This window comes from Mobula birostris, chromosome 1, assembly GCF_030028105.1.
Source record: "Mobula birostris isolate sMobBir1 chromosome 1, sMobBir1.hap1, whole genome shotgun sequence".
NCBI lineage: Eukaryota > Metazoa > Chordata > Chondrichthyes > Myliobatiformes > Myliobatidae > Mobula > Mobula birostris.
The window spans coordinates 48,772,037-48,797,915 of record NC_092370.1 but is presented as its reverse complement, the minus strand read 5'-3'; the positions used below and the strand labels follow the sequence as shown (position 1 = coordinate 48,797,915).

Genomic DNA, 25,879 nt, shown 5'->3' with positions numbered 1-25,879 from the left:
ATATCAAAGTGGATAGTAAAAGCTTTTTCACTTATGTCAAAAATAACAGATGAGACTTGATATAGGATCACTACAAAATGAGGCTAGGGAATGATAATGGGGACAAGGAGATGGCAGATGAACTACATGAGTATTTTGCATCAGTCTTCACTGTGCCAGATGTTATACTGTAAGTACAGTTACTATTACAAGGAAGAAGGTGCTCAAAAAGCTGACAGACCTAAGGGTACACAAGTCACCCAGACAAGATGAACTGCACTCTAGATTTCTGAAAGAAGTAGAGGTAGAGATTGTGGTGACATTAGCAACGATCTTTCAAAAGTCATTGGACTCACATGTGGTGTCAGAGGACTGGAAAATTGCAAATGTCATTCCACTCTTTAAGAAAGGAGGAAGGCAGCAGAAAGGAAATTATAGACCAGTTAGCCTGACCTCTGTGGCTGGGAAGATGTTGGAGTCTATTGGTAAAATGAGATTATGGAGTACTTGGTAACCCAGGACAAGACAGGACAAAGTCAGCATGGTTTCCTTAAGGGGAAATCTTGCCAGACAAACCTGTTGGAATTCTTTGAGGAGATTACAAGTAGAACAGATAAAGGGAATACAGATAGAGCAGATGTTGTATATTCAGAGTTTCAGAAGACCTTTGACAAGGTGCTACATATGAGGCTACTTAAAATCCCATAGTATTACAGGAAAGTTACTAACATGGTTAGAGTATTGGCTGATTGGTAGGAGGCAGCGACTGGGAATAAAAAGGTCCTTGTGTGGTAGACTGCCAGCAGCTAGAGGTGTTTCACAGGGGTCGGTGTTGGAACCACTTCTCTTTATACAGTATATCAATGATTTAAATGATGGAATACATGGCTTTGTTGCAAAGTTTGCAGATGATATAAAGATTGGTGGAGGGGCAGGTAGTGTTGAGGAAACGGGTAGGCTGCAGGACATAGATTAGGAGAATGGACAAGAAAGTGGTAAATGAAATACAATGTTGGAAAATACATGGTCACGCACTTTGGTAGTAGAAATAAATGTGCAGGCTATTTTCTAAACAGGGAGAAAATCCAACAATCTGAAATGTAAAGGGACTTGGGAGTACTTGTGCAGAACACCCTAAAAGTTAACTTGCAGATCGAGTTGGTGGTAAGGAAGGCAAATACAATGCTATCTTTCCTTTTGAGAGGTCCTGAATACAAGAGCAGAGAGGTGATGCCGGGTGTTTATAATGCAATGGTGAAGCCTCACATTGAGTATTATGAGCAGTTTTGGGTTCCTCATCAAAGAAAAGATGTGCTTGTATTGGAGAGGGTCCAGAAGCAGTTCACAAGGATGATTCTGGGAATGAAAGGGTTATCATACGAGGAACGTTTAATGGCTCTGGGTCTGTACTCGCTGGAAGTTAGAAGAATGATGGAGGATCTCATTGAAACTTTTCGAATTTTGAAAGGCCTGGACAGTAGATGTGGAAAGGATGTTTCTCATGGTGGGGGAGTCTAGGACAAGAGGGCACAAGCCTCAGGATAGAAAACTGTAGTGAAAAGATGTAGCAAAAAGATGCAGCAAAATTTCTTTAGCCAGAGGATGATGAATTCTTGTTATTTTTACCACAGGCAGCTGTAGAGGCCAGGTTGTTAGGTGTATTTAACGCAGAGATTGATAGGTTCTTGATTGGATACGACATCAAAGGTTATGGGGTGAAGGCTGGGGAATGGCGTTCCGGAGGGGAAAAATACGGATCAGCCGTGATCAAGTGATGGAGCAGACTCGATGAGCCCAACAGCTTAATTCTGCTCCTATGTCTTATGGAAATGATGATTCCACTACAGCAGAACCCAGAACAAAAGGGAGATGCTTTATTGCATCAATCACACAAAAGCAATCATATAGAAGTCAGGTGTTGGCTTTCCTAAAATTTTTACTATAATTCCAGTATATTCTTTTAATAAATTTAATGCCAAGTCATTTAACAGTTTGTATGTTAACTAAATCTCTCCAGTAAAATACCATCTCAAAGCACTGCAAATTGTAGCCCTCTGGAAATAATGAATGCATACAAAGGACAGCACATTGCCATTAAGAATAATGGCTTACTAAATTCACATACACTAGATTCATTTTTAAAACCTATACATTTGTTTTTTCCTTTCATCTGTTAGATTTATCATGCTCTATGGTTTGTTCACATATTGCAACTTTTTGTAGAAAATTGTTTCACATTCTAATAAACCTTTGCATGAAACCTTCTGCCTTGTGGCTTTTTCCATGCAGCAGCAGTCTTAAAGTTAAAAGATGTAATCGAAGGTGCTCTGGCCTAGAAGTTATTGGCAGGGAGATGGTAGAAAGCTTAAGTGCCAGTTAAACAAAACCAGTTTACCCAGCAAAGGAAGGAAATGTTCTCAGACTTAACATTCTCAATGATTTTAGTTTTGCAAGAGAAAGATGTCTTTTAAAAAAATACAATCATTTTCAAATTGAGCAGAGTGATTACTGAACAAGAAGTATTGGTTAAAATATGAATGCCTAATAAATACTACTACTGAAGTTGCAACATAACACTTATCCCAAAACTAATATATTTAATACTCTTCAAAATTATGCTATATGCAATAATATAATCATTTCATAACTGCCTATATCCAAATAAATTGCAACACAAGCAAAACATTCCTTTCATCCTGGTTAGCAGAGTGCTGGGGTGGGGGGGGCGGGGTATGTTGGCACATCTAAAAAAATAGCACAATACTGCCTTAGTGCTAGACTGAAAATAGTCAGAATTGAGAATTCGGATACTATTACGCTCAAATGCGAAGTTTTCTGCCCCACTGGAAAAATTACTACTACAACAATTTTCCTTTAATAAAGTGGCATTTAAATTTGTCTACACACAAAACATACATTCAACAGTCAGCCTAAAGAATAAATAATTTTATAAAAATGTACTCATGGCTCAGGATACTTAAGAGGCCTGTCATATTCAGCAGGTAATGTTTCTGAGCTTTTTCATCATGGAATAGAAGTCACAGTTCAATCAAATCAGAAAGGACCGCATTCTTCAACGTCTTCAGTTACAAAACAATTTTTACTAAAAAGGAAATTTCCATTTCTGTCACACTTTAAAGATAATCTGAACTCATTCAAGTACCTTGAATGCTATAAAAGTATAAAACTGGTGCATATAATCAGAGTATTTATATGAAAGTAATATTTTGTTTCTAAGGTTTTATTCAAAGGGTCAACACGAGGTCTTCATCTTTGTATTGTATTGCTTTGCATCAAGCTCGAAACACTCAATGTGCAAGTTACCTGAGAAATGGCTGAACTTCTGAAGGGCAACAGGACTGCAGAAACTGCAAATCAGTCAAGGATACATCAGGAAGCTCAAAGTCAAACATACGAGGCTTGTGAGTCTGCAACAGTTAAAGTTAATAACTTAAATTAATAATTTAACGCTGTTAATAATTCATGAGCTAACTATGATGGCTTCTTACATATGGAGTTTTTTTTAAGTGGAAGAAATGAGAGTATCTTAACTGTGTTAGAATTGCTGTAATTTTTATAAATAACACTTTTTGGAAGAGAAATAACGTAATTTCTAAAGTAACAAAAGACAAAAAGTCGAGCTACTGTCATATAGCAAAATTTAAAGACTTTTGTTAAGTGTAGATCTGCTAGAGAAGAGACCTCATATTTTGTCTTAACAATCTTTGGCAAGCCCCCTGCAGTTGAAGAGATAACTAGTCTCCAATAACACTGATAATCAGAGATTGGCCCTCATGGTCTGCAAGATAGAAAGCTTTTAGACCGCGAGATAAAGGAGAAGAATTATGCCATTTAGCCCATCGAGTCTGCTCCACCAATTCATCATGGCTGTTCCATTTGGCCCCTCAGCCCCAATCTCCTACCTTCTCCCCATACCCTTTCTCTCCCTGACTAATCAAGAATTTATCAACCTCTACCTTAACTATACCCGATACTTGGCCTTCACAGGCACCTGTGGCAACGAATTCCAGATTCACCACTCTCTATCTAAGGAAATTCCTCATCTCCGTTCTAAAAGGGCGCCCCTCTCTTTGGAGGCTGTGTTCTCTGGTCTTAGACTCTCCCACCCCAGGAAACATCCTCTCCACATCCACTCTTTTGAGGCCTTTCAACATTAGATAGGTTTTAATGAAGTTACTCCTCATTCTTCTGAATTCTAGTGAATAGAGGCCCAGAGCCATCAAACGCTCCTCATATGACAAACCTTTTAATCCTGGAATCATTTTCGTTAACATTCTTTGAACTCACTCACGTCTGCACATTGTTTCTTAAATAAGGGGCCCAAAATCTCTCAAAACAGTCCAAGTGAGGCCTCACCTGTGCTTTATAAAGCCTCAAATTACATCTTTGCTTTAATATTCTAGTCCTCTCAAAATGAATATCAACATCATATTTGCCTTCCTCAACACCAACTCAACCTGCAAATGAACCATAGTGAATCCTGCACGAGGACTCCCAAGTTCCTTTGCACCTCGGATTTTTTCATTTTCTCGCTACTTAGAAAATAGTATACCCTTTTATTTCTCCTACCAAAGTGTATGACCATATACTTCATGACACTGTATTCCTTCTGCCACTTCTTTGCCCATACTCCTAATCTATCCACGTCCTTCTGTAGCCTCTCTACTTCCTCTAAATTACCTGCCCCTCCACTTATTTTTGTATTGTCTGCAAACTTAGCCAAAAAGCATCAATCCTGTCATCCAAGTCATTGACATATAATGTAAAAAGCAGTCCCAACAGAGACCCCTGTGGAACATCACTAGTTACTGGCAGCCAACCAGAAAAGGTTCTCTTTATTCTGAGTCTTCGCTTCCTGCCAAACAGCCAATGCTCTATCCATGCTAGTATCTTTCCTGTAATACCAGGGGCTCTAACTTGGTAAGTAGCCATATGTGTGGTACCTTGTCAAAGGCCTTCTGAAAATCCAAATGCATAACATCTAATAATTCCCCTTTAACTTTTCTGCTTATTATTTTTTCCAAAGCATTCCAACAGATTTGTCTCTCTTAAGGAAACCCCAAAACCACAACCTTAACAACAGACTCCAACATCTTTCCAAACAATGAAGTCAGACTAACTGGCGTGTAATTTATTTTCTTCGACCTCTATCCCTTCTTGTGACATGTGCAATTTTCCATCCTCCCAGAACCACACCAGAATCAATTGCTTCTTGAAAGATCATTACTAATTCCTGCACAATCTCTTCAGCTACCTTTTTCAGAACCCCATGACGTATACAATCTGGTGCAGGTGACTTGCCTACCTTCAGACCAATTTCCCAAGAACCTTCTCCCAAGTAATGGCAACTTCACACACTTCAGTCTGCTGACACACTTGAACTTCTGGCATACTGCTAGTATCTCCCACAGTGAAGACTGATAAAAAATACTTCTTCAGTTTGTCTGCCATTTCCATGAACCCCATTACTGCCTCTCCAGCATCATTTTCCAGGGGTTCGATATCCACTCTCACCTCTCTTTTACACTATATCTGAAGGAACTTTTGGTATCCTCTAATATTATTGGCCAATTTACCTTTGTATTGCATCTTTTTCTTCTTTATGACTTTTTCTAAGTTGAAGTGTATACCTCAGATAAATATTATATGGAGATTTGCGACAAATATGACTATATGATGTATGTACAGTATCTGAAATAATCTTATGGAAATGTTTGTTTGTTGAACTTCAATAAAACATAAATTACAACAAATAAAAGCTTCACTAACTTCTTCCTAATTTTTGCTCTATTATAGGCCCTCTCTTTGGCTTCGACATCTCTTTTCAGCCGGAGTGGTGTCATGGTGTCATCCTGCCTTTAGCAAACTTCTTCCTCATTGAAATGTATATATGCTGCACCTTCTGAACTGCTCCCAGCAATCCCAGCCATTGCTGCTCTGCTATCATCCCTGCCTGTGTGTTTCACTGCCCCCCCCCCCCCACCACCATCAATTTTGGCCAGCTCCTCTCATGTCTTTAATTTCCTTTACTCCATTGTAATACAGATACACATCTGACTTTAGGTTTGCCTTCTCAAATTGGAGGGCGAATTCAAAAATATTATGATCTCTTGCCCCAAAGGGTTTTTTTTTAACTTTAAGCTGTCTAATCAATTCTGGTTCATTGCACAATGCCCAATCCAGAATAGCTGATCCCCTAGTGGGCTCAATCATGAGCTGCTCCTTAAAAGTCATCTCATAGGCATTCTAGAAATTACCCCTCTTGGGATACAGCACCAACCTGATTTTCCCAATCTACCTGCATATTGAAATCCCCTAAGACTATTGTAACATTGCCCTTTTGGCATGCATTTTCTATCTCCCATTGTAATATGTAGACCACATCCTTACTACTGTTTGGAAGTTTGTATTTAACTCCCCTTGTTTCACACTTGCAGTTCCTTAGCTCTATTCACAACAACTGAGAACCTTCTGACCCCATGTTATTTGCTTCTAATGATTTGATTTCATTTTTTACCAACAGAGTTATGCCTCCCGCTCTGCCTTCCTGCCTGTCCTTTCAATACATTGTGCATCCTTGGACATTAAGCTCCCAGCTATAATCTTTCTTCAGCCATGATTCAGCGATGCCCACAACATCATACATGCCAATCTAACTGTGCTACAAGTTAATCTCCCTTATTCCGGATATTTCTTCCTTTGTAACAGAGAAGGCAGAGTTGTCTTGGTGAATTAAGTGTTATTTGCTCACAGCACATATAAGGATGATTCTGCAATTGAGACCAGTACCAGCACTTATAGATATTGTTATAAATGTTCAATTTCAGAACAATTTAATAGTCAAAAATTATACTTCAGCAACGCACCCAAAATGCTGAGTACCTCATGTCTATATTTTAGTAACAGTAGCTTAGAAAGGAAATACCATCCAAGGGGGGCATATTCTTAGCATAATTAACACTACCAGAGAATAGTAGAGCTGAGAATGTAGAGTCTTATTTAATTTAAAAGAAAAATAAAAAAGGTAATAATTTTCACAGATTCCATGATAAAGAAAATGCTTCTCCAAATTGCTGATTAGCTCAAATACTCATTTAGGATCTACATAACCCATTGGGAATTCATTAAAGCCTCTATAACCAAATATAAAAAGCTCAACCTGCTAGTTGAGGAAAAAAATTCTGAAATAGTCTTAAATTATGGCATTAAAAGCGAGTACTTAAATGATTATGATTTAAATATGTAAATCATAAAAATCACTGAAAGGAGGCAGTGATATTATAATAAATGTAATATTTTAATTACTCAAATAAAATTTTATACATACACAAAATGATGATGGTGGCCAAGAGTCAAGCCCCTTAAACAAGCGATTTCTAAGAAACGATCTTCCTGCAGAGAAAAGCCTCAGTATAAATATACAGTTTACAGACAATAACTTTCAAAGAGGCACAGTTTATATAAAAAGAAACAAACATAGGCCAAGTTGCACTCAATAGTAAAACAATTCATGGTGCTTCATTGAAACATTATCAAGCACAAGTTAAATTTGTGATTAAGAAAGATGACAAAAGATTAAAAAAAGAGTACCCTAAAAGAAGAATGAAGCATAGAGAAGCAGAGGGGAAAAAAAAAAGGGGGAGGTACATCATATCATTCTATTATATCAGTGCTTTTGTAGTTGAAGAATCCATTAACATCAATCAAGTAGGATGTTCAGAGCCACAAGTAAAATATATGCCAATACCTTAAAAATTATATATCATAAAAAAGTGAAACCTACAAAGTATGAGAGTAAAGAAAAAGCCAAGAATGAGGTCAGTGGCTAGAGAATAAAGTTTGCCAATTGGACTGAGTATAATGATTCCATCTTTTCCAAGTGCAACGTAAATTTATTATCAAACTACATATACGTCACCATATACAACCCAGAGATTTGTTTTCTTGCGAACATACTCTTTACTTTAATTTATACTTTATTGTGGGTGTCGCCAAACAATTGGTACTAGAACGTACAATCATCATTGCGATATTTGATTCTGAGCTTCAGATTCCCCGGATTACAAATATTAAATATTAAAAATATTTAAAATAGTTAAAATTAGTAAATATTAAAAATTTAAATTATAAATCATAAATAGAAAATAGAAAAATGGGAAGTAAGGTAGTGCAAAAAAACCGAGAGGCAGGTCCAGATATTTGGAGGGTACGGCCCAGATCTGGGTCAGGATCCGTTCAGCAGTCTTTTCACAGTTGGAAGGAAGCTGTTCCCAAATCTGGCCGTACGAGTCCTCAAGCTCCTGAGCCTTCTCCCGGAGGGAAGAGGGATGAAAAGTGTGTTGGCTGGGTAGGTCGTGTCCTTGATTATCCTGGCAGCACTGCTCCGACAACGTGCAGTGTAAAGTGAGTACACGGACGTAAGATTGGTTTGTGTGATGTGCTGCGCCGTGTTCACGATCTTCTGCAGCTTCTTTCAGTCTTGGACAGGACAACTTCCATACCAGGTTGTGATGCACCCTAGAAGAATGCTTTCTATGGTGCATCTATAAAAATTAGTGAGGGTTTTAGGGGACAGGCCAAATTTCTTTAGTTTTCTCAGGAAGTAAAGGCGCTGGTGGGCCTTCTTGACAGTGGACTCTGCTTGGTTGGACCAAGTCAGGTCATTTGTGATATTGACCCCGAGGAACTCAGTAAATCCAAGAAACATAATAGAATCAATTAAAGACTACACCAACAGGACAGACAAAACAACCAACATGCAAAGGATAAAATTAAGAAAAGAAAGGTAATAATAATAAATAAGCAAACATATTGAGAATATGAGATGAAGAGTTGTCAAAAAGTGAGCCTGTAGGTTGTGGGTACAGTTCAGTGATGGGGTGAGTAGAAGTATATATATGTCACCATATACTACACTGCACTTCATCTTCTTGTGGGCATACTCAAATTCATAATAAAATAATAACCATAATAGAATCAATGAAAGACCACACCAACTTGGGCATCCAACCAGTGTGCAAAAGACAACAAAGTGTGCAAATACAAAAAGAAATAATAATAATAATAAATAAGCAATAAATATTGAGAACATGTGATGAAAAGTCCTTGAAAGTGAGTCCATTGGTTGTAGGAGCATTTCAATGATGTGGCAAGTGAAATTGAGTGAAGTTACCTCCCTTGGTTCAAGAGCCTGATGGTTGAGGGGTAATAACTGTTCCTGAACCTGGTGCTGTAAGTCCTGAGACTCCTGTACCTTCTTCCTAATGGCAACAGCGAGAAGAGAGTATGTCCCGGGTGGAAGAGGTCTCTGAAGATGGATGCTGCTTTCTTGTGACAGTGTTTCATGTAGATGTGCTCAGTGGTGGGGAGAGCTTTACCCACGATGGACTGGGCCATATCCAGTACTTGTTGAAGGATTTTCTGTTCAAGGATATTGGTGTTTCCACACCAGGCTTTAACATTACCATTCAATAAACTCTCCACTACACATCAATAGAATTTAGTCAAAATTCTAGGTGTCACACTGAATCTTCGCGAACTCTGAAGGAATTAGAGGCGCTATCGTGCATTCTTCATAACTGTACTTGTGTGCTGGGTGCTGGGCAGGTCCTCTGAAATGATAATGCTGAGAAATTTAAAGTTGCAGACCCTCTCCACCTCCGATCCCCAAGGATTTGCTCATGGATCTCTGGTTTCCTCCTCTTGAAGAGAATAATCAACTCCTTGGTCTTGCTGACATTGAGCAAGAGGTTATTGTCGTGGCACCACTCAGCCAGATTTCCAATCTGCCTTCTATATGCTGATTCATCATCCTTTTGGTTTGGCCTACAGCAGTGGTGTCACAAGCAAACGTGAATATGGCATTGGAGCTCTGCTTAGCTTCAGAGTCATAAGTGTAATGCGAGTAGAGCAAGGGGGTAAGCACACACACTGTAGTGCACCTGTCCCAATAGGGATTGTGGAGAAGATGTTGTTGCTAGCCCAAACTGACTGGGGACTGCAAGTGAGGAAAGCAATGATCCAATTGCACAAGGAGGTATTGGCGGGGGTCAAGGTTTTGAAGTTTATTGATTAGTTTTGAGGAGACTATTGTATTGAATGCTGAACTGCAGTCGATAAAAAGCATCCTGATGTATGTATCTTTGCTTTCAAGATGTTCCAGGGTTGAGTGAAGACCCATTGAAGTGGCACCTGCTGTGGACCACTTGGAGTAGATGGATCTGAATCACTTCTCAAGCAGGAATTAATATGATTCATCACCAACCTCTCAAAACACTCATCACTGTGCAACTAAATGATCATCATTGAGGCAGGTTACCATGTTCTTCTTAGGCACTGTCACAATTGAAGCCTGCTTGAAGCAGGTGGGTATTGCAGAATGCTAAAGCAAAAGGTTAAAGATCTCAGTAAACACTGCAGCCAAATCATCAGCACAGATACCCCATCTGGGCCGAATGCTTTTCATGGGTTCACCCTCCTGAAAGCTGCTCACACATCAGACTCAGACTGAAACACAGGATTATTGTGGGCTGTAAGAGTTTGTGATGGTTCCTCCATGTTTTGATTATCAAAGTAAAGCATAGAAGCTCATCAGAATTGAAGCCCTGTTGTCGCACATGTCATTTAATTTAACTTTATAAGAGGTGCTAGCATTCAAGCACGGCCGTAACTATTGAGTATCCTTCATTGATTCATGTTTAGTCCAGGATGCCACTTTGCCCATGAGATGGTTTTCCAGAGATTGTAGCTGTACTTCTTGTAACTTTCTTGGTCACCAGACTTGAATGCCTCTGATTCGGCCCTCAGAAGATTGCGGATCTCATAGTTCATCCAGGACTTCTTTTTGGGGAAGACAATGATCTTGTGGAGACACACTCTGCGTTATCCCCTCTGGTTCAAGAGTTTGATGGTTGAGAAGTACTAACTGTACCTGAACTTGGTAGTGTGGATCTTGAGGCTTCTGTACCTTCTTCCTGATGGCAGATTACATGATGAAACTAATCCCATTTACCACTGACGCTACTGACAAAAGTGGAACAAATCAAGCAAAGGACCATGTAGCTGAAAAATCATGAGTGCAATAGAAAACCAATGGAAAGAAGGGAGATAGTGGGATGCTAGTTGCAGTTGGAGAGAGTGAAAAAGTCAACTAGCATTTCTGTTACTATTATTCACAAAATCTTTTGTGGAAGTGCTCTATAAAGTTCTCCAACTCCATACATGCAAATAACCATTTGGCATGGTAACACAGGCTAAATGGTCTCCATATGTTGTCATTTACACTGTCTCCTGCTGCATCTTGTCAGCAAAGTTTAAAAGAAGCGAGTGGGAGTAATCAGCACATTTTTGCAAGCCACAGTTCAAAGGAGACGTTGGATTACTCAAAATTAGGTACTTGGCAAAGACCAATAGAAAAGAAGAGATTAGATTTAAGTGGAGCAGCCATTGTGTGAATGGACCAGTGATGGAGTGGGGAATTGAGACTGTGGCTAATCGAGGCTTCAGCAAAGAAATGCACAAGCCTTAGGTAGATACTTTTTTTGTTATTTATTCTTTCTTCCTTTTTGCACATTTAGAGCAGTGGAAATGCCAGACAGCGTACTGGAATGCTCCTCTTGCGGAATGTGAGAAGGCAGATACCTCCAATGTCCCCGATGTCTATAACCGCAAGAAGTCCATCCAGCTGCAGCTTCTATATACCCTGTCAAGGAGTTGGAGCTGGAATTGGATGAACTCCAGATCATTCTGGTGGCTGAGGGGTTGATAAAAGACAGGACCTACTGTGAGGTAGCTACACCCAAGGTGTAGGCCACTGGTAACTTGGTGACTGTTAGGAGGGGGGAAAAAAAAAAGAGGATAGGCAGCCAGTGCAGGGTACCCATTCCCCGCAACCGGTATACTACTTTGGATCTATGGGGGGGGGGGGGATATGACCTCAGAGGAAAGCCACAGTGGTCAGGTCTCTGACTGAGGATGAGACGGGGGGGGGGGGGGGTGGAGAGGAGGCGAGCTAAAACAACAGAAAGAAGGTTTGTGGATGAGAATGAGATTACTGGATGGCTTGTTGCCTCCCAGGGCCAGGGTCAGGAACATCTCGGTTCGAGATACGGGAGGGTGAGCAGCCAGAGGTCATGGTCCACGTCGGTACCAATGACATGGTTAGAAAGTCCTGCAAAGAGAGTTCAAGAAATTAGGTGCCAAGATAAAAGTCATGAACCCAGAATTGTGATCTCAGGTTTGCTACCTGTGGCACACGCGAGTGAGGCCAGAATAGGAAAATCATTGCTAAGGAGTTGGTGTAGGAGGGAGGGCATCAGATTTTTGGATCATAGGGCTCTCTTCCAGGGAAGGCGGGATCTGTACAGAAGGGATGGTTTGTACCCGAAATGGAAGGGTCCAACATCCTGGCAGAAAGGAGTGGTTGTGGAAAAAGATGGTATTAAGCCTACATACAAGGTCAGGAATCAAAACGTTGAGCACGGTGGGACTAGCGTTCTGAAATGGGTATATTTCAATGTAAGGGATATTGCAAGAAAAGGCAGATGAGTTCAGGGCATGGAATTATGACATTGTAGCCATTAGTGAGACTTAGTCGCAAGAGGAGCAGGGCTGCCAGCTCAAAGTTCCAGGGTTCCACTGTTTTAGATGCAATGGAGCAGGAGGGATTAAAGGGGAAAGAGTGGCATTTCTAGTCAGGGAAAATGTCACTGCAGTGCTCAGACAGGACAGACTGGAGAGCTCACCTATTGAGGCTTAATGAGCAGAAATGAGGAATAAGAAAGGTATGACCACATTTATGGATTATATTATAGACTACTCAACAGTCCATGGGATTTAGAGGAGAAAACTTTTAGACAGATTGTAGACTGTTGCAAGAAACAAAGTTATGATAGTAGGCGATTTTAACTGTCTTCATATTGGCTGGGACTCTGATACTGTAAAACTGCTGAATGAGACAGCGTTAAGTGTGTTCAGGAATGTTTCCTTAATCAGTACATAGACATTCCAACCAGAGACAGTGCAATACCAGATCGCATGTTAGGGAATGAGACAAGGCAGGTGACAAAAGTTCATGTAGTGGAACACCTTGCAACTCGTGATCACAAAGCCATTAGTTTCAATACAATTATGCAGAAGGATAAATTAAGATTCTATATTGGAGAAAGGGTAATTTTGATGATATCAGGATCTGACAAGTGTGGAATTCATTGCCACGGGTGTGGACAGCTTGTTTTCTGGAAAAGGTGTACTTGGTAAGTGGGAGGCCTTCAAAAGTGAAATATTGAGAGTACACAGTTTGTATGTTTCTGTAAGATGAAAAAAAGGCTGTTAGAATAATTTCTGCTATTCTGTTAGAATAAACAAAAGGTTTATGGAACCTTGGTTTTAACGAGATATTGGTTAAGATAAAACAAAAAGGAGTTGCATAGCAGGTTTGATTAAGGGAGCTAGGGCTTTGCTCTTTGGAGAGAAAGAGGATGAGAGGAGACATGATAGAGGTATACAAGATATTAAGAGGAATAGATAGAGTGGACAGCCAGCACCTCTTCCCCAGGGCACCACTGCTCAGTACAAGAGGACATGGCTTTAAGGTAAGGGAGGGAAAGTTCAAGAGGGATATGAGAGGAAGGTTTTTTACTCAGAGAGTGGTTGGTGCATGGAATGCACTGCCTGAGTCAGTGGCGGAGGCAGATACACTAGTGAAATTTAAGAGACTGCTAGATAGGTATATGGAGGAATTTAAGGTGGGGGGTTATATGGGAGGTAGGGTTTAAGTGTCAGCACAACATTGTGGGCCGAAGGGCCTGTACTGTGCCGTACTATTCTATGTTCTATATGTATAGGCAGGTAGGAATAAATGAGGTACTTATGGAGTACAAGAAATGCAAAAGAAAAACACTTAAGAAGGAAATCAGGACAGCTAACAGCATGAGGTTGCTTTAGCAGACAAGGTGAAGGAAAATCCTAAGAAATAATAAAAGCAAAAGGATGGTAAGTGACAAAATTGGTCCTCTGGAAGATCAGAGTAGCAGTCTGAGCATGGAGCTGAAAGAGATGGGGGAGATTTTAAATTGATTTTTTAGCATCGATGTTTACTCAGGGGACAGACAACGGATCTATTGATGTAAGCAATGCAGCAATGGGGTCACGGACCCTATACAGATTACAGTTTGCTGTCTTCAGGCAAATTAATGTGGATAAATTGCTAAGGACTGACAAGGTATTCCCTCAGACCCTGTGGGAGGCTAGTGCAGAAATTTCAGGGGTCCTAGCAGTAATATTTAAAACCTTCTTAGCCACGGGTGAGGTGCCGGAGGATTGCAGGATAGCAAATGTTGTTTCGTTCTTAAATAAAGGCTCCAAGAATTAGCCAAGAAATTGTGGATGGGTGAGCCCGAAATCAGTAATGGGAAAGTTAATGGAAGATATTCTCAGAGACCAGATATATAAGTATTTTGATAGATAAGGACTGATTAGGGACAGTGAACATGGATTGTGGTTTTCTAGCTTATATGAACAATCTCAGGTAAGGAAGTTCTACTACAGTGCAAGACATTAACAACAGAGATTAGAGTCTGCTTAAGTAAGGAAGTTGAGAGATTTGAGAGTTTTGTCATCCATAAATATATCTCACCTTCTAGCAGGAAATTATGGACCATTATTTGCAGAAGGGAAAAGAGCATATTTATGGTCTGAATCTTCTCTTAGCAAACAGCAACAAAAATTATAAACAGCTTAGCTCTCAATTAAAATTCTTCACCATCTGAAGTTGCAAATCTGCAAGAATAGCTAAGTTTGTCAATAACTAACTGTTCTTATATACTATTAATAAAAGTAAGATACCGAGGGACACTTTCCAAAAGTATTGGCAAACTAAACAAAAACCATAATAAACAAGCTGTTGGATCAGGTGACCAAAGGCTTAATTGAAGAGGAGCTTTTAAAAAGAGCCTCATCTAAAGAAAAGTACATAAAAACTAAGGAGCTGGAATAAGGGTTTTCCAAAGGTCACAGCCTGTACAAATGTAGTTACAGAAGATCAATGAAAATTAGGGCTGAGCATTAGATTTGACAAAGTGTGAAATCCTGGACGACTGTTCAACTAAAGCAGTTTCCTCCCCACTGCTGAAAAGACCTCATTAAGACGCTGAAAAAAGAAACATTCAAGAATCAACACATTGCCATGTCAAAAGCTAATTAATACATGTCACTCAACAGAAAAGATCAATTAATTTCTTTAAAGGGGTACATTGTAAGGGGTCTGTTGTAAACACATGCAATTTATTTCCTGCAGGATACTGCAGAAAAGATAAGTGTTGAGCTGCATTTTTCAATCTACATGTAAAATACATTACAGCTGTACAAAAACATTCAGAAACAAGGTCAGAAAAATTGCATGCAAAATTGTAATCAAGTTTAAGGTCACAGAAATAAATCATTACTCAATCAACAGGAATTCTGCAGATGCTGGAAATTCAAGCAACACACATAAAAGTTGCTGGTGAACGCAGCAGGCCAGGCAGCATCTCTAGAAAGAGGTGCAGTCGACATTTCAGGCCGAGACCCTTCGTAGGGTCTGGCCTGCTGCGTTCACCAGCAACTTTTATGTGTGTTGCAATCATTACTCAATGATAGCTGTCTGGCACAAATTCAATGAATATGGGTAATACCAAAAAAAACTTACTAAATAGCTTTCCAAATGATTCTCTCTTAGCTCGCTCTGCTTCATAAAGCTGTTTTCCTTCTTTTACTAGAGCTCCAGCCCACTTGCAAGGAAAAACAAAAATTAAATAATTTTTAAATTCTGGATATGCGTGTCAATATTACCTGGTAAATGAAACCTCGAACTGTTCAACATACCTCCCTGTAATGTGTAGTGAACATTTTCCGCCTTACTACTTCCACAACAGCTAAGCAGTACATTTGAGGAACAGTGCTAAGTGCCTCAACGATTCGCACTCTCTCTTGCAGTTCTGTCAGAAGCCGTAGTAAAGCTTGGAGTTTTTCACCATTTTGATCTGCATGCAGCATTACATAACAGCACCACCTGACAAATACATGAACAGAATCAGATTTAATCATCATGTACTTAAAAAAAAGAATCAAAGGGACAGACCTGTTTGCAACAAGAATGAAGTCAACAAAATCTTCTTGAATGGAATTTCAAACCTAGCTTTCTGTAACTAAAGAGATAATTTACTGTTCACTGCAAAAATTAAATACCAATATCAGCTATTGTATTGTTCCTCATGTTTTTAGGATTTAAAACAATTTTTGAAGGGTAAAGTGCCAACTCATAACATCAGATCAAGCAAGAGAAGACATTCAACACTTTGGGAGCAGGAGTATCTATTTTGTAGATTAGTAAAGTCAAGCAAAAATTATCTTGAAGTACAAGTAAGACTAAATTAGGATTAATGCTTAAAAATTAAAAATGGCAACAACTAGATTCTGCATAGAGTTTTACAACTGTAATGGTCAAGATTCAGTAGCAAGAGGGGATGTAATTACTGGCAGTAATTGACATTCTTGATACCAGTAATTAACCGACCAAGACATCTTGCTGTGTAACTTAGCTTTCATTTGAAATTCTTGTACTTACATAATAAATATGAAATTATGTGTGCAGGTTAAATTGCTGTAGTAGACAGAAATACAATTAATGCTTCTGGTTCCAATGAAAGGTCATGCCCTCCACTACGACCTGGACCCCGCTGCATCATTATGCCCTGGGCATGAAACCCACCACCATCTTCCAGACCATACCCGACCTTTCCAAATCAGCCCAGTACTTAGATCAATCCAACCTCTCCCAGTTTAGGTGGATGTGCTCCAAACTCCTCTGCTCCAACCTCTCTCCATTTCACTCACTCTAACTCTGCCTCCGTCTCAAACATGCCTGGACCTCATTCCAATTTTGCATTGCACCTGCACACCTCGACCTTCAAGTCAGTCTTGCCTTCGTTTGCTTTTTCATTGTTTAAGGTGATAGCTTGCCACAATTTTCCATAGAAAAGATGTTATTAATAAAAAATAAAGTTGTATTTGCTTTATAAACTGCCAATAAGCTGTCACCCATCTTCAGTAGCACTATCTTAAACCAGAAGGATTTGGATGACAGAATTTAAAAGCCAGGCCAGATGAATTGAAACGGCAGTTTTTGGGAGGGTCAGCCCAGTTCTGCTCACTGCTCCGTGACGTTTACTCCGCAGCATTGAGACTGAGGCTGTGTCCTTCTCCAGTCTTCCTGTCTGCAAGCTTTACAACAATTTGCCTCGCTATGCGATGAACAGAGGCTGAGGCTGTGTCCTGCTCCAGTCTTCCTGTCTGCAAGCTTTACAACGATTTGCCTCGCTATGTGATGAACAGAGGCTGAGGCTGTGTCCTGCTCCAGTCTTCCTGTCTGCAAGCTTTACAACGATTTGCCTCGCTATGTGATGAACAGAGGCTGAGGCTATGGGCCTGCTCTGGCAGCCCCGGGCTTTGGGTCTGTGGACTCACTTTCATTCTGAATTCTGTTACTTGTCTTCATTGTCTGCATGAATTATTTTTTCTCTCTCTGGGCATTGCAAACTTGTTGGCCTTTTTTTAAAATCATGTTCTTTCAGGTTTCACGTTTTGTTGCTGTCTATAAGCAGACAAATCTCACGGTTGTATAATTCATACATACTTTAATAATAAATATATTTTGAACTTTGAACAAATCATTGATGTACAACATGAAAAAAAGCAATCCCAACACCAACCCCTGCAGAACACACTCAAGCACCGGCACCTTGTTAAGCAGACTTGTGTGGCATCTTGTCAAAGGGCTTCTGAAATTCCAAGTACACAATATCCAATGTCTTTCCTTTGTTCATCCTGCTATTTATTTTCTCAAATAATTCCAACAGATTTGTTTGACAAGATTTTCCCTTAAAGAAACCATATTGATTTTGGTCTATTTTATCTTGTGCCTTCAAGTACCCCAAAGTTCATGTTTAATAATTGAGTCCAACATCTTTCCAACCACTGAAGTCAAGCTAACTGTAATTTCCTTGCTTCTGCCTCCCTCTCTTCTGAGCGAATGGAGTGATATTAGCAGCTTTCCAGTACTCTGGAACTAATGCCTCCACAATCTCTTCAGCTACTTCTTTCAGAACAATTTTGTGTAGTTCATCTGTTCCAGGTAATACATCTACTTTCAGACCTTTCAACTTCCCAAGCACCTTCTCCTTATTGATAGCAACTATACTCATTTCTGCCCCAATACTCTTGAATTTCTGGCTTACTGCTGACGTCTTCCACAGTAATTGATGCAATGTACTTAAGTTCGTCTACCATCTCACTGTCCCCCATTACTAACTCTCCAGTGTCATTTTCCAGCAGTCCGATATCCACCTTTGCCTCCCTTAACTTTTATATCTGAAAAACCGTTGGTATCCTCTTATTTTATTGGCTTTATATTTCATCTTTTCTCTCCTTAGGTTTTTTTTTTTAAAGTTACCTTCTGTTGGTTAAGATTCCCAATACTGTACTTTCTCACTAATTGTTGCTATATTATATGTCATCTCCTTTGCTTTTATGCTGTCTTTGACTTCCCTTGTCAATGACTGTTGCCTCAACCTTGCTTTAGAAATCTTTGGGATGTATCTATCTTGCGCCTTCTGAATTGCCTCCAGAAACTCCAACCATCGCAGTTCCGCTGTCATCCCTGCTAGTGTCACCTTCCTGTCAACTTTATCCTACTCCTCTCTCATGCCTCTGTAATTGCCTTTACTACACTATAATACTAATGCACCTGACTTTACTTTTGTCCTTTCAAAATGCAGGGCAAATTCTATCACATTATGAACACTGCCTCCTATCGGTTCCTCATCAAGGAAGCACCCTAATCAAATGATTCATTGCGACAACACCCGATCCTGAATTGCTTTTCCCCTAGTAGGCTCAACCACAAGCTGCTGTACAAAGTCAATAGCAGAATAGCAATCTTTGGTAGGTAACTTAACTACTATGAACAGCCACAAATGTCAAAAGCAGCTTTGTGATTTGCCATTACTCTGACAGCAAATTGTTGTTCACAATAGGAAACACATCTGAAAATATTTTCATTTATGGGAAATTTCAACTCAAAACTAAGTAGATTTTAAAAAGCTATTTCACAACCATTTCTAAAAAAACCTCAGATATGTGGAGATCAGTATTCACAGAAGTATAGTAGCTTCACTTATAAAGCTACTGATGTACCAGTGAGGAAAAACAATTAAGGAAATGCAGGGGTTACTCAAAATGCTTTGTAAAAAAAACACTTTCCTACCATGCAGACAGAAAAATCAATAATGGTATAATATTGAGCCTAAGGCAATAATGTAAAGCCAAGGGCATTGGCAACACGACCTTGTGACATTCGATCACTTGGTCCACCCTTTCACTTATACCACCCGTCTCATTTCCTGATGAAAGTGACCTGACATGTTGATGTTGTTTCTCTGTCCACCACAATTGAGTCACATATCTAGCTAATTTGTATCTGGCAGAATAAATATTCCATGATCATATCCATAAATGACTTTTTCCTGCTCTGCCGTAAGATTAAGCTACCAACCCATCCATCTGAAATGTGGAAAGAAACCCATGTGATCATAAGGAGTTCATACAAATTCACACAGACCTGAAAAGTTATATAACCTGCCAAAAAGAGGAAGATTCAAATAAATTCTTCTCGGCTTCTAGTCAGAGAAGAGCTTATTCATCATATATGCCTGGAAAGCACTAGATCCTGAAGAAGATTCAATTATTACCATTCTTTGCTTTGTATCTGACAACCATTTCTCAATCTATATCACTATATTACTTCCATTATATATACTCCAACCTTATTGACTAGACCCTCATTGTCACACAAATAATGAATACCCATAACTTTTCTCCCTCCTCCACATCTACCATCTGCAAGACCAGTGAATGTTGCTGTAAATAAGTGTACAGTGCAACTTAAATAATTATAGAATGGAACTATGCAATACTGTAATGATGCTGCAAGCTTTTCATGGCACCTGTGTATACAACAAAAACTTGACTTAGCGTTGATTCTGTTCCCTGCAAATAAAAACGTTTCATCATTTCCTTTGGTACCAAGTTCTTCCATTTCCTAGATTGCAGCAGAGCCTGAAACTTGAACTGAGGCAGATAGTTTCTACCATAATCTAGACTTGAGTTTCCAACTTCACTTACAGATGATTAGTACTACCCATATAGATTCACGCTCCTCTGCTACCAGAATTCTCAATGACTTTTATATTGTGAAACCTCAACATCTTAACAAATCTTCTAGCCTTCTTCACAATATCTGAATTGTAAATTGATTTCAGTTATGTCTGGTGCAAGGCTCTTGTTCATTCAATCGGCTTATTTAACTCCCTCAAGCCGAGTCATAATCACACCTAATTATGCACTTTAAGCAAATTTAGAAATGTGACATTTGCCCCCTTCAGTTAAATCACTGATAAAGATCATGAACATCTGGAGTCTAAGTACTGATCCATACACTATATAACCTGCCAGACTGAGGAAGATTCACTTATTACCATTCTTTGTTTTATATCTGAAGACCATTTCTCAATCCATCTCACTTCCATTATATATCCTCTAGCCTTATTGACCAGCCTCTCATGTAAAAACTTATCAAATGTATTTTAAAGATCCAAAACATCACATAACATCACATTCATTGATTCAAGAGGCTATACACCAAAAAGCAGCTACTAGTGATTAACAACATCGGCCAAACACAAGGAAATGCAGCGCACACTTGGCAGAACGGTTTTAACGAAGTCAGCAAAACAACCCCACCGAGTTTCTCCAGCAGTTCCAGCAGCAACTGTGGGTTGAAAAGAACTGTTAACATTGAGCCGAGACCATGTTTCAGTAGTGTCAGCCTCTAATCAAATGTACCAGGCTTCCATTTTGTGTACTTAAAATATTGTTACTTAAAAAAATTTTAAGGAATAATAATTAGGAATGAGTTCCCTGATCTCCTCTGATCTCTTGAAGAGAATTAGTTTCTAGGATTACGAATTCTATCTTTTTCTTTAATAAATTACATTATTCTGACTGCAAGACCAAGGACTAGATAAGCAAAAAAAACATTCACTAATTAGGTTAAGAGTTCAATACTGAAGAGGAGGGAAAAAACAGGAAAGAATGAATGCATAATCTGGTCACTGGTTTCCGCTTCTTTTTTAAACCCTCCTCCCCCAGAAACAAATCTATAGATATGGAATAACATACATTTTCTGCCAAGTAAAGGAAGTCTCTGAGCCAAGGGCATCAACCTGAAGTGGCAGCAGCTTGTTGCTCCACAGACAATCTTTAACTTGCTCAGAATTTTTGCATTTTGCATCAAATTAAGGTGTGGAACATTCATGAGAAAAAGCTGTTTTGCACCTCACTTTTTCAAGTTGAATTCTTCTACTTCTTTAACCTCCAGGAGTATAGAACATATGCCCATGGAAAAACTACATGAAAATCACATCCTTCGAACTTTGCAATATAATTTCACACTATCACACTCACAAACTTTTAGAATATAGACAGAAAAAAACTTCAACACCTGCAGTATATTTGGACTTACTTTAACCGGACTTGCAAGTTGTTTGCAAGTTCCTGCTTAGCAGTGGTACATTTCTGCTTAATATCCAGCAGCTTCTTGTGGTTTGTTAACATGATCATTAACTGATTTGCATGACTCAGACATAAATCAGGAAGAACAGATGGGTCCTTCAGGTTTTCAGCTCTCTTCTGATTAGCTAAAAATCCCTGTTGGTATAAAACAATGCATTATTAATACAAAAACACTGACATTGAGCTTCATTTGCTTTTTTTTTGGATTGCTTTTCATTCAACTCAGGTATACATTTCTGGTTATTAAAATACTACGCTTCGGATGCACCAACATTTTATCTATATGAACTGTGGAGGGGGTGTATGGAAGGGTGTAGAATTTTCCAGTCTCAGGGATGCTTTGTGATTTTTGTAATGTTAAAATTAATAGCCCTAATCTATTTAGATGGGAAGCAAATGCAATAAAACTGATGTGAAGTTTAACCATATTTAGAGAGCTTTTAAAATGTTAACAGTTCCAACTTAGAGCACAGAAATGATAGGTATCAAACCAGATTGCAATAATTTGCCATTCAGAAAAATCCTGATTAAACTCTCAATCAAATTACAAAATAAATCCTGCCCTTTACTTTGAACAAACCGGAAAAAAAAGGGACACCATTTGTTAAAGGAAACTAGCTCAATGGTTCAGGAATTGATTATAGGTGATCAAGGACTGAATGGACTTTTCTTGTGGACACTCTGCAGTCAGGTTCATTTGTTTGTAGGCTCCTCAGCATTTGGTTCCACATTCAGTCAAGTCTCTGTAATGGCCACAACATCATAGCTCCAAGTACTGATCCATGCTTTTGTTTATAATACACTTTGCATTAAAATAGACACGTCTCATCGGTCTGAGCACGTTCTTTTTCTATCACCTGCCTATCCTCCCTCTTGCACTGTCTCCAAGCTTTCTGTATTTGTGAGCCAACTGCCCCTTCAGTTTGGTTCCCACCCCCCAGCAATCCTAGTTTAAACTCTCCCCAATAGCCTTAGCGAACCTCCCCGCAAAGATATTGGTCCCCTGGGATTCAAGTGCAACCCACCCTTATTGTACAGGTCACTCCTGCCCCAAAAGAGCTCCCAATGATCCAGAAATCTGAATCCCTCTCCCCTGCTCCAATCCCTCAGCCATGCATTTATCCTCCATCTCACTCTATTCCTATACTCGCTAACATGTGGCACAGGCAGTACAGGCTTCCCCCGCTATCAGAAGGTAGAGCGTTCCTATGAAACGGTTCATAAGCCGGAATGTCGTAAAGCGAATAAGCAATTACCATTTATTAATATGGGAAAAACTTTTGAGCATTCCCAGACCCAAAAAAAACCTACAAAATCATGCCAAGTAACACATAAAACCTAAAATAACAGTAACATAGTAAAAAGCAGGAATGATATGATAAATATACAGCCTATATAAAGAAGAAATATTTTTCTGCAGCACTAATGCAGTGAAAATCTCGCGGAAGCGCTCTCGGCAGAAACACTCTCTCCAGTAACCTTTAAACTATGAAGCTGCCAAATCATACCAAATAACACATAAAAATACAGCCTAATAGGTTAGATTTACCACAGTACATAATTATCTATTTAAATGTTTATTTTCCTTTTATATCATCTCAATGTGTACTTAAGAATGTATAAATAATTGTAGTTTTATACATATAAAAAAATGGAAAAGGTTATATGTGTGAAAAAAGTACATGATATTTGTGAATTCCTTATCCAAATAAAAATAAAATTAAAAAAAATACACAGCCTATATAAAGTAGAAATAATGTATGTACAGTGTAGTTGCACTTACTGGAATCGGGAAGACTCCAATAAATTGCAGTTTTGTCACAGTTAAACACTTGCTTATACGAATAAGCACCTGACGCAATCCACAATTGCCTCTGATCTGGGCTGACATTTACGTGCCGGGCGGCACCTAATTAATTAGCTTGTTTATTTCGGCTTTTGTCTTAAAGATATGCCGGGTGCGTTCCGACTACCGCTGCACCACTGCATTCTTCGCGGCCACGTACTGGTCCGCAGCCCGGAGGTTGGGGACCACTGCTTAAACTATGAAGCTGCCCTCACCTCAAGAAACCGATCAAACCACCCATGACTACCTTTAAATTCCACTTTCACAACACTTTCATCACCATCGTCCAGTGTTTTCTGTTTCAGCTTATTAAAAAGACTGACTGATTTCTCCCTAAGTATAAGAAAACTTAATGGAACACCACGCTTTGTACACCCATCAATCCACTCAAGCAATAGACTTTCCATTTTATCCATTATTGGATGCCGACTAAGAGAGACCACTTTGCTACGAGCAGAGCCAACAGTAACATCAGCAGCTTTCAAAATTCTTTCACTCTGCATATAAATAGTGCGAATGGTGGACGCAGGCAAGTTCAATGCGCGGACAATGTCCTTACTTCGTTCACCACGATCGAAATGCTTAATTACGTCTGGTTTTACGCCAAGTGTAACACCCTTACAAGCTCTTTTAGGCTTTTCTGATACCTTAGAACCTATCTTGCTAATGGATGCACAATAAATCGAGATAAAGCACGTGTTTAAGCAATGCCGGCTAGAATACAGTTCCGGGGGAGGAGCTTGGCTGTTCGGGCGCGCGCTGCCTTTTTTTGTAACAGTGAAAACACCTTCTGTTAGCGAAAACAGGTAACTAATGTAGGTCTTTCGTAACAGCGAGGTGTCGTAAAGCGAACATTCGGAAATCGGGGGCCACCTGTAATCCCGAGATGACTATCTTTGTGATCCCATTTCTCAACTTCCTTCCTAACTCCCTGTAGTCTGCTTTCAGGATCTCCCTTTTCCTGCCAATGTCACTGATACCAGTATGTACCACAATCTCTGGCTGTCCTCCTTCCCACCTCAGGATATCATGGACGCGATCAGAAACATCCCGGATCCTCACACCTGGGAAGCAAACTACCATCCGTGCTTCTTTCCTGCATCCACAGAATCGCCTGTCTGACCCCCTAACTATAGAGTCCCCTATCACTGCTTGCCATCCTCTTCCTTTCCCTACCCTTCTGCGCCACAGGGCCAGGCTCTGTGCCAGAGGTGTGGCCACTGTTGCTTCCCCCAGGTAGGCCTCCCCAATAGTACTCAAGCAGGAGTACTTATCATCAAGGGGAACAGCCAAGGGGTGCTCTCTAGCCTCTAACTCCTACCCTTCCCTCTCCTGACTGTTACCCACTTATCTGTCTCCCCAGGCCTCGATATGACTACCTGCCTATAGCTCCTCTCTATCACCTCCTCACTCTCCCTGACCAGACAAAGGTCATCGAGCTGCAGCTCCAGTCCCCTAATGCGGTCCCTAAGGAGCTGTAGCTCGACACACCTGGCGCAGATGTGGTCGTCCGGGAGGCTGGAGTCTCCTGGACTTCCCACATCTGACACCAAGCACAGAACACCAGCCTCACGCACACTTTTCCTGTCTGTATTCTACACAGGCAACCTATCTCGCCTCGACCTGTTATCGCCAAAGCCCCGTTGAGCTAAACCCTTCCTACTCTGTCTCCCTCTGCTCGATCCCCGCTCTGTAAAGCTGCCTCCTTTTAAACTCTTCTCGCTGTTCTGACTAGCTGACGTCCACGCCCCTGCGCAGTCGTGCCCCAATCAAACTGCTGAAGAAATAACATTTCTTAAAAGTTAGAGACATGCAAAACATTTGATAGCTGTGCCAGCTCTTACAGTCCAAAACCTTCACCAGCTGTGACTAACCAAGCTCTGCTTTAAATATACCCAGTTTCTTGGCCTCCACAGCATATGTGGCAATGACTTCCACAGGTTCTCCACCCTCCAGTTCAAGAAATTCCTCCTTATCTGTTCTAAAGGGACATCCTTCTATTCCATGTCTGGGACCAGAGGGCACAGCCTTGCCCACTATTAGAAACATCCACTCCATATCCACTTTACTGTGGTCCTATAATATTCAGTAGGTTTCAATGAGATCCCCCATTCATTCTTCTAAATTTCAAAAAGTACAGAGCCAGAGCCAACAAATTCGTTAATCCTTTCATCCCCTGAATCATTCTCATAAAAATCCTTTGGACTCTCTTCAATGTTAGCACATCCTTTCTTTGATACTGTGAAAATATCCAAATGTGGTCTAATCAAAGCCTTAAAGGCTCAGCATTACATCCTTGCTTTTATGTTCTATTCCTCTTGAAATGAATGCAAACATTGTATTTGCCTTCCTTCTACTGAATAAGCC

At 39.9% G+C, this 25,879-nt stretch overlaps 1 protein-coding gene across 3 annotated transcripts in view; it reads right to left on the bottom strand.

The window, feature by feature from the left end:
- Positions 1–25,879, bottom strand: part of rb1cc1 (RB1-inducible coiled-coil 1) — a 192,443-nt gene that overhangs the window by 105,721 nt on the left and 60,843 nt on the right. For all 3 annotated transcript variants that reach the window (XM_072254930.1, XM_072254939.1, XM_072254948.1), the window contains exons 8-12: positions 21,617–21,801; positions 15,862–16,048; positions 15,686–15,767; positions 7,328–7,392; positions 3,304–3,407 (exon numbers count right to left, since the gene is read on the bottom strand). In XM_072254930.1, the coding sequence (XP_072111031.1) occupies positions 3,304–3,407; positions 7,328–7,392; positions 15,686–15,767; positions 15,862–16,048; positions 21,617–21,801 (623 nt within the window). The remainder of the gene's footprint in view (positions 1–3,303; positions 3,408–7,327; positions 7,393–15,685; positions 15,768–15,861; positions 16,049–21,616; positions 21,802–25,879) is intronic.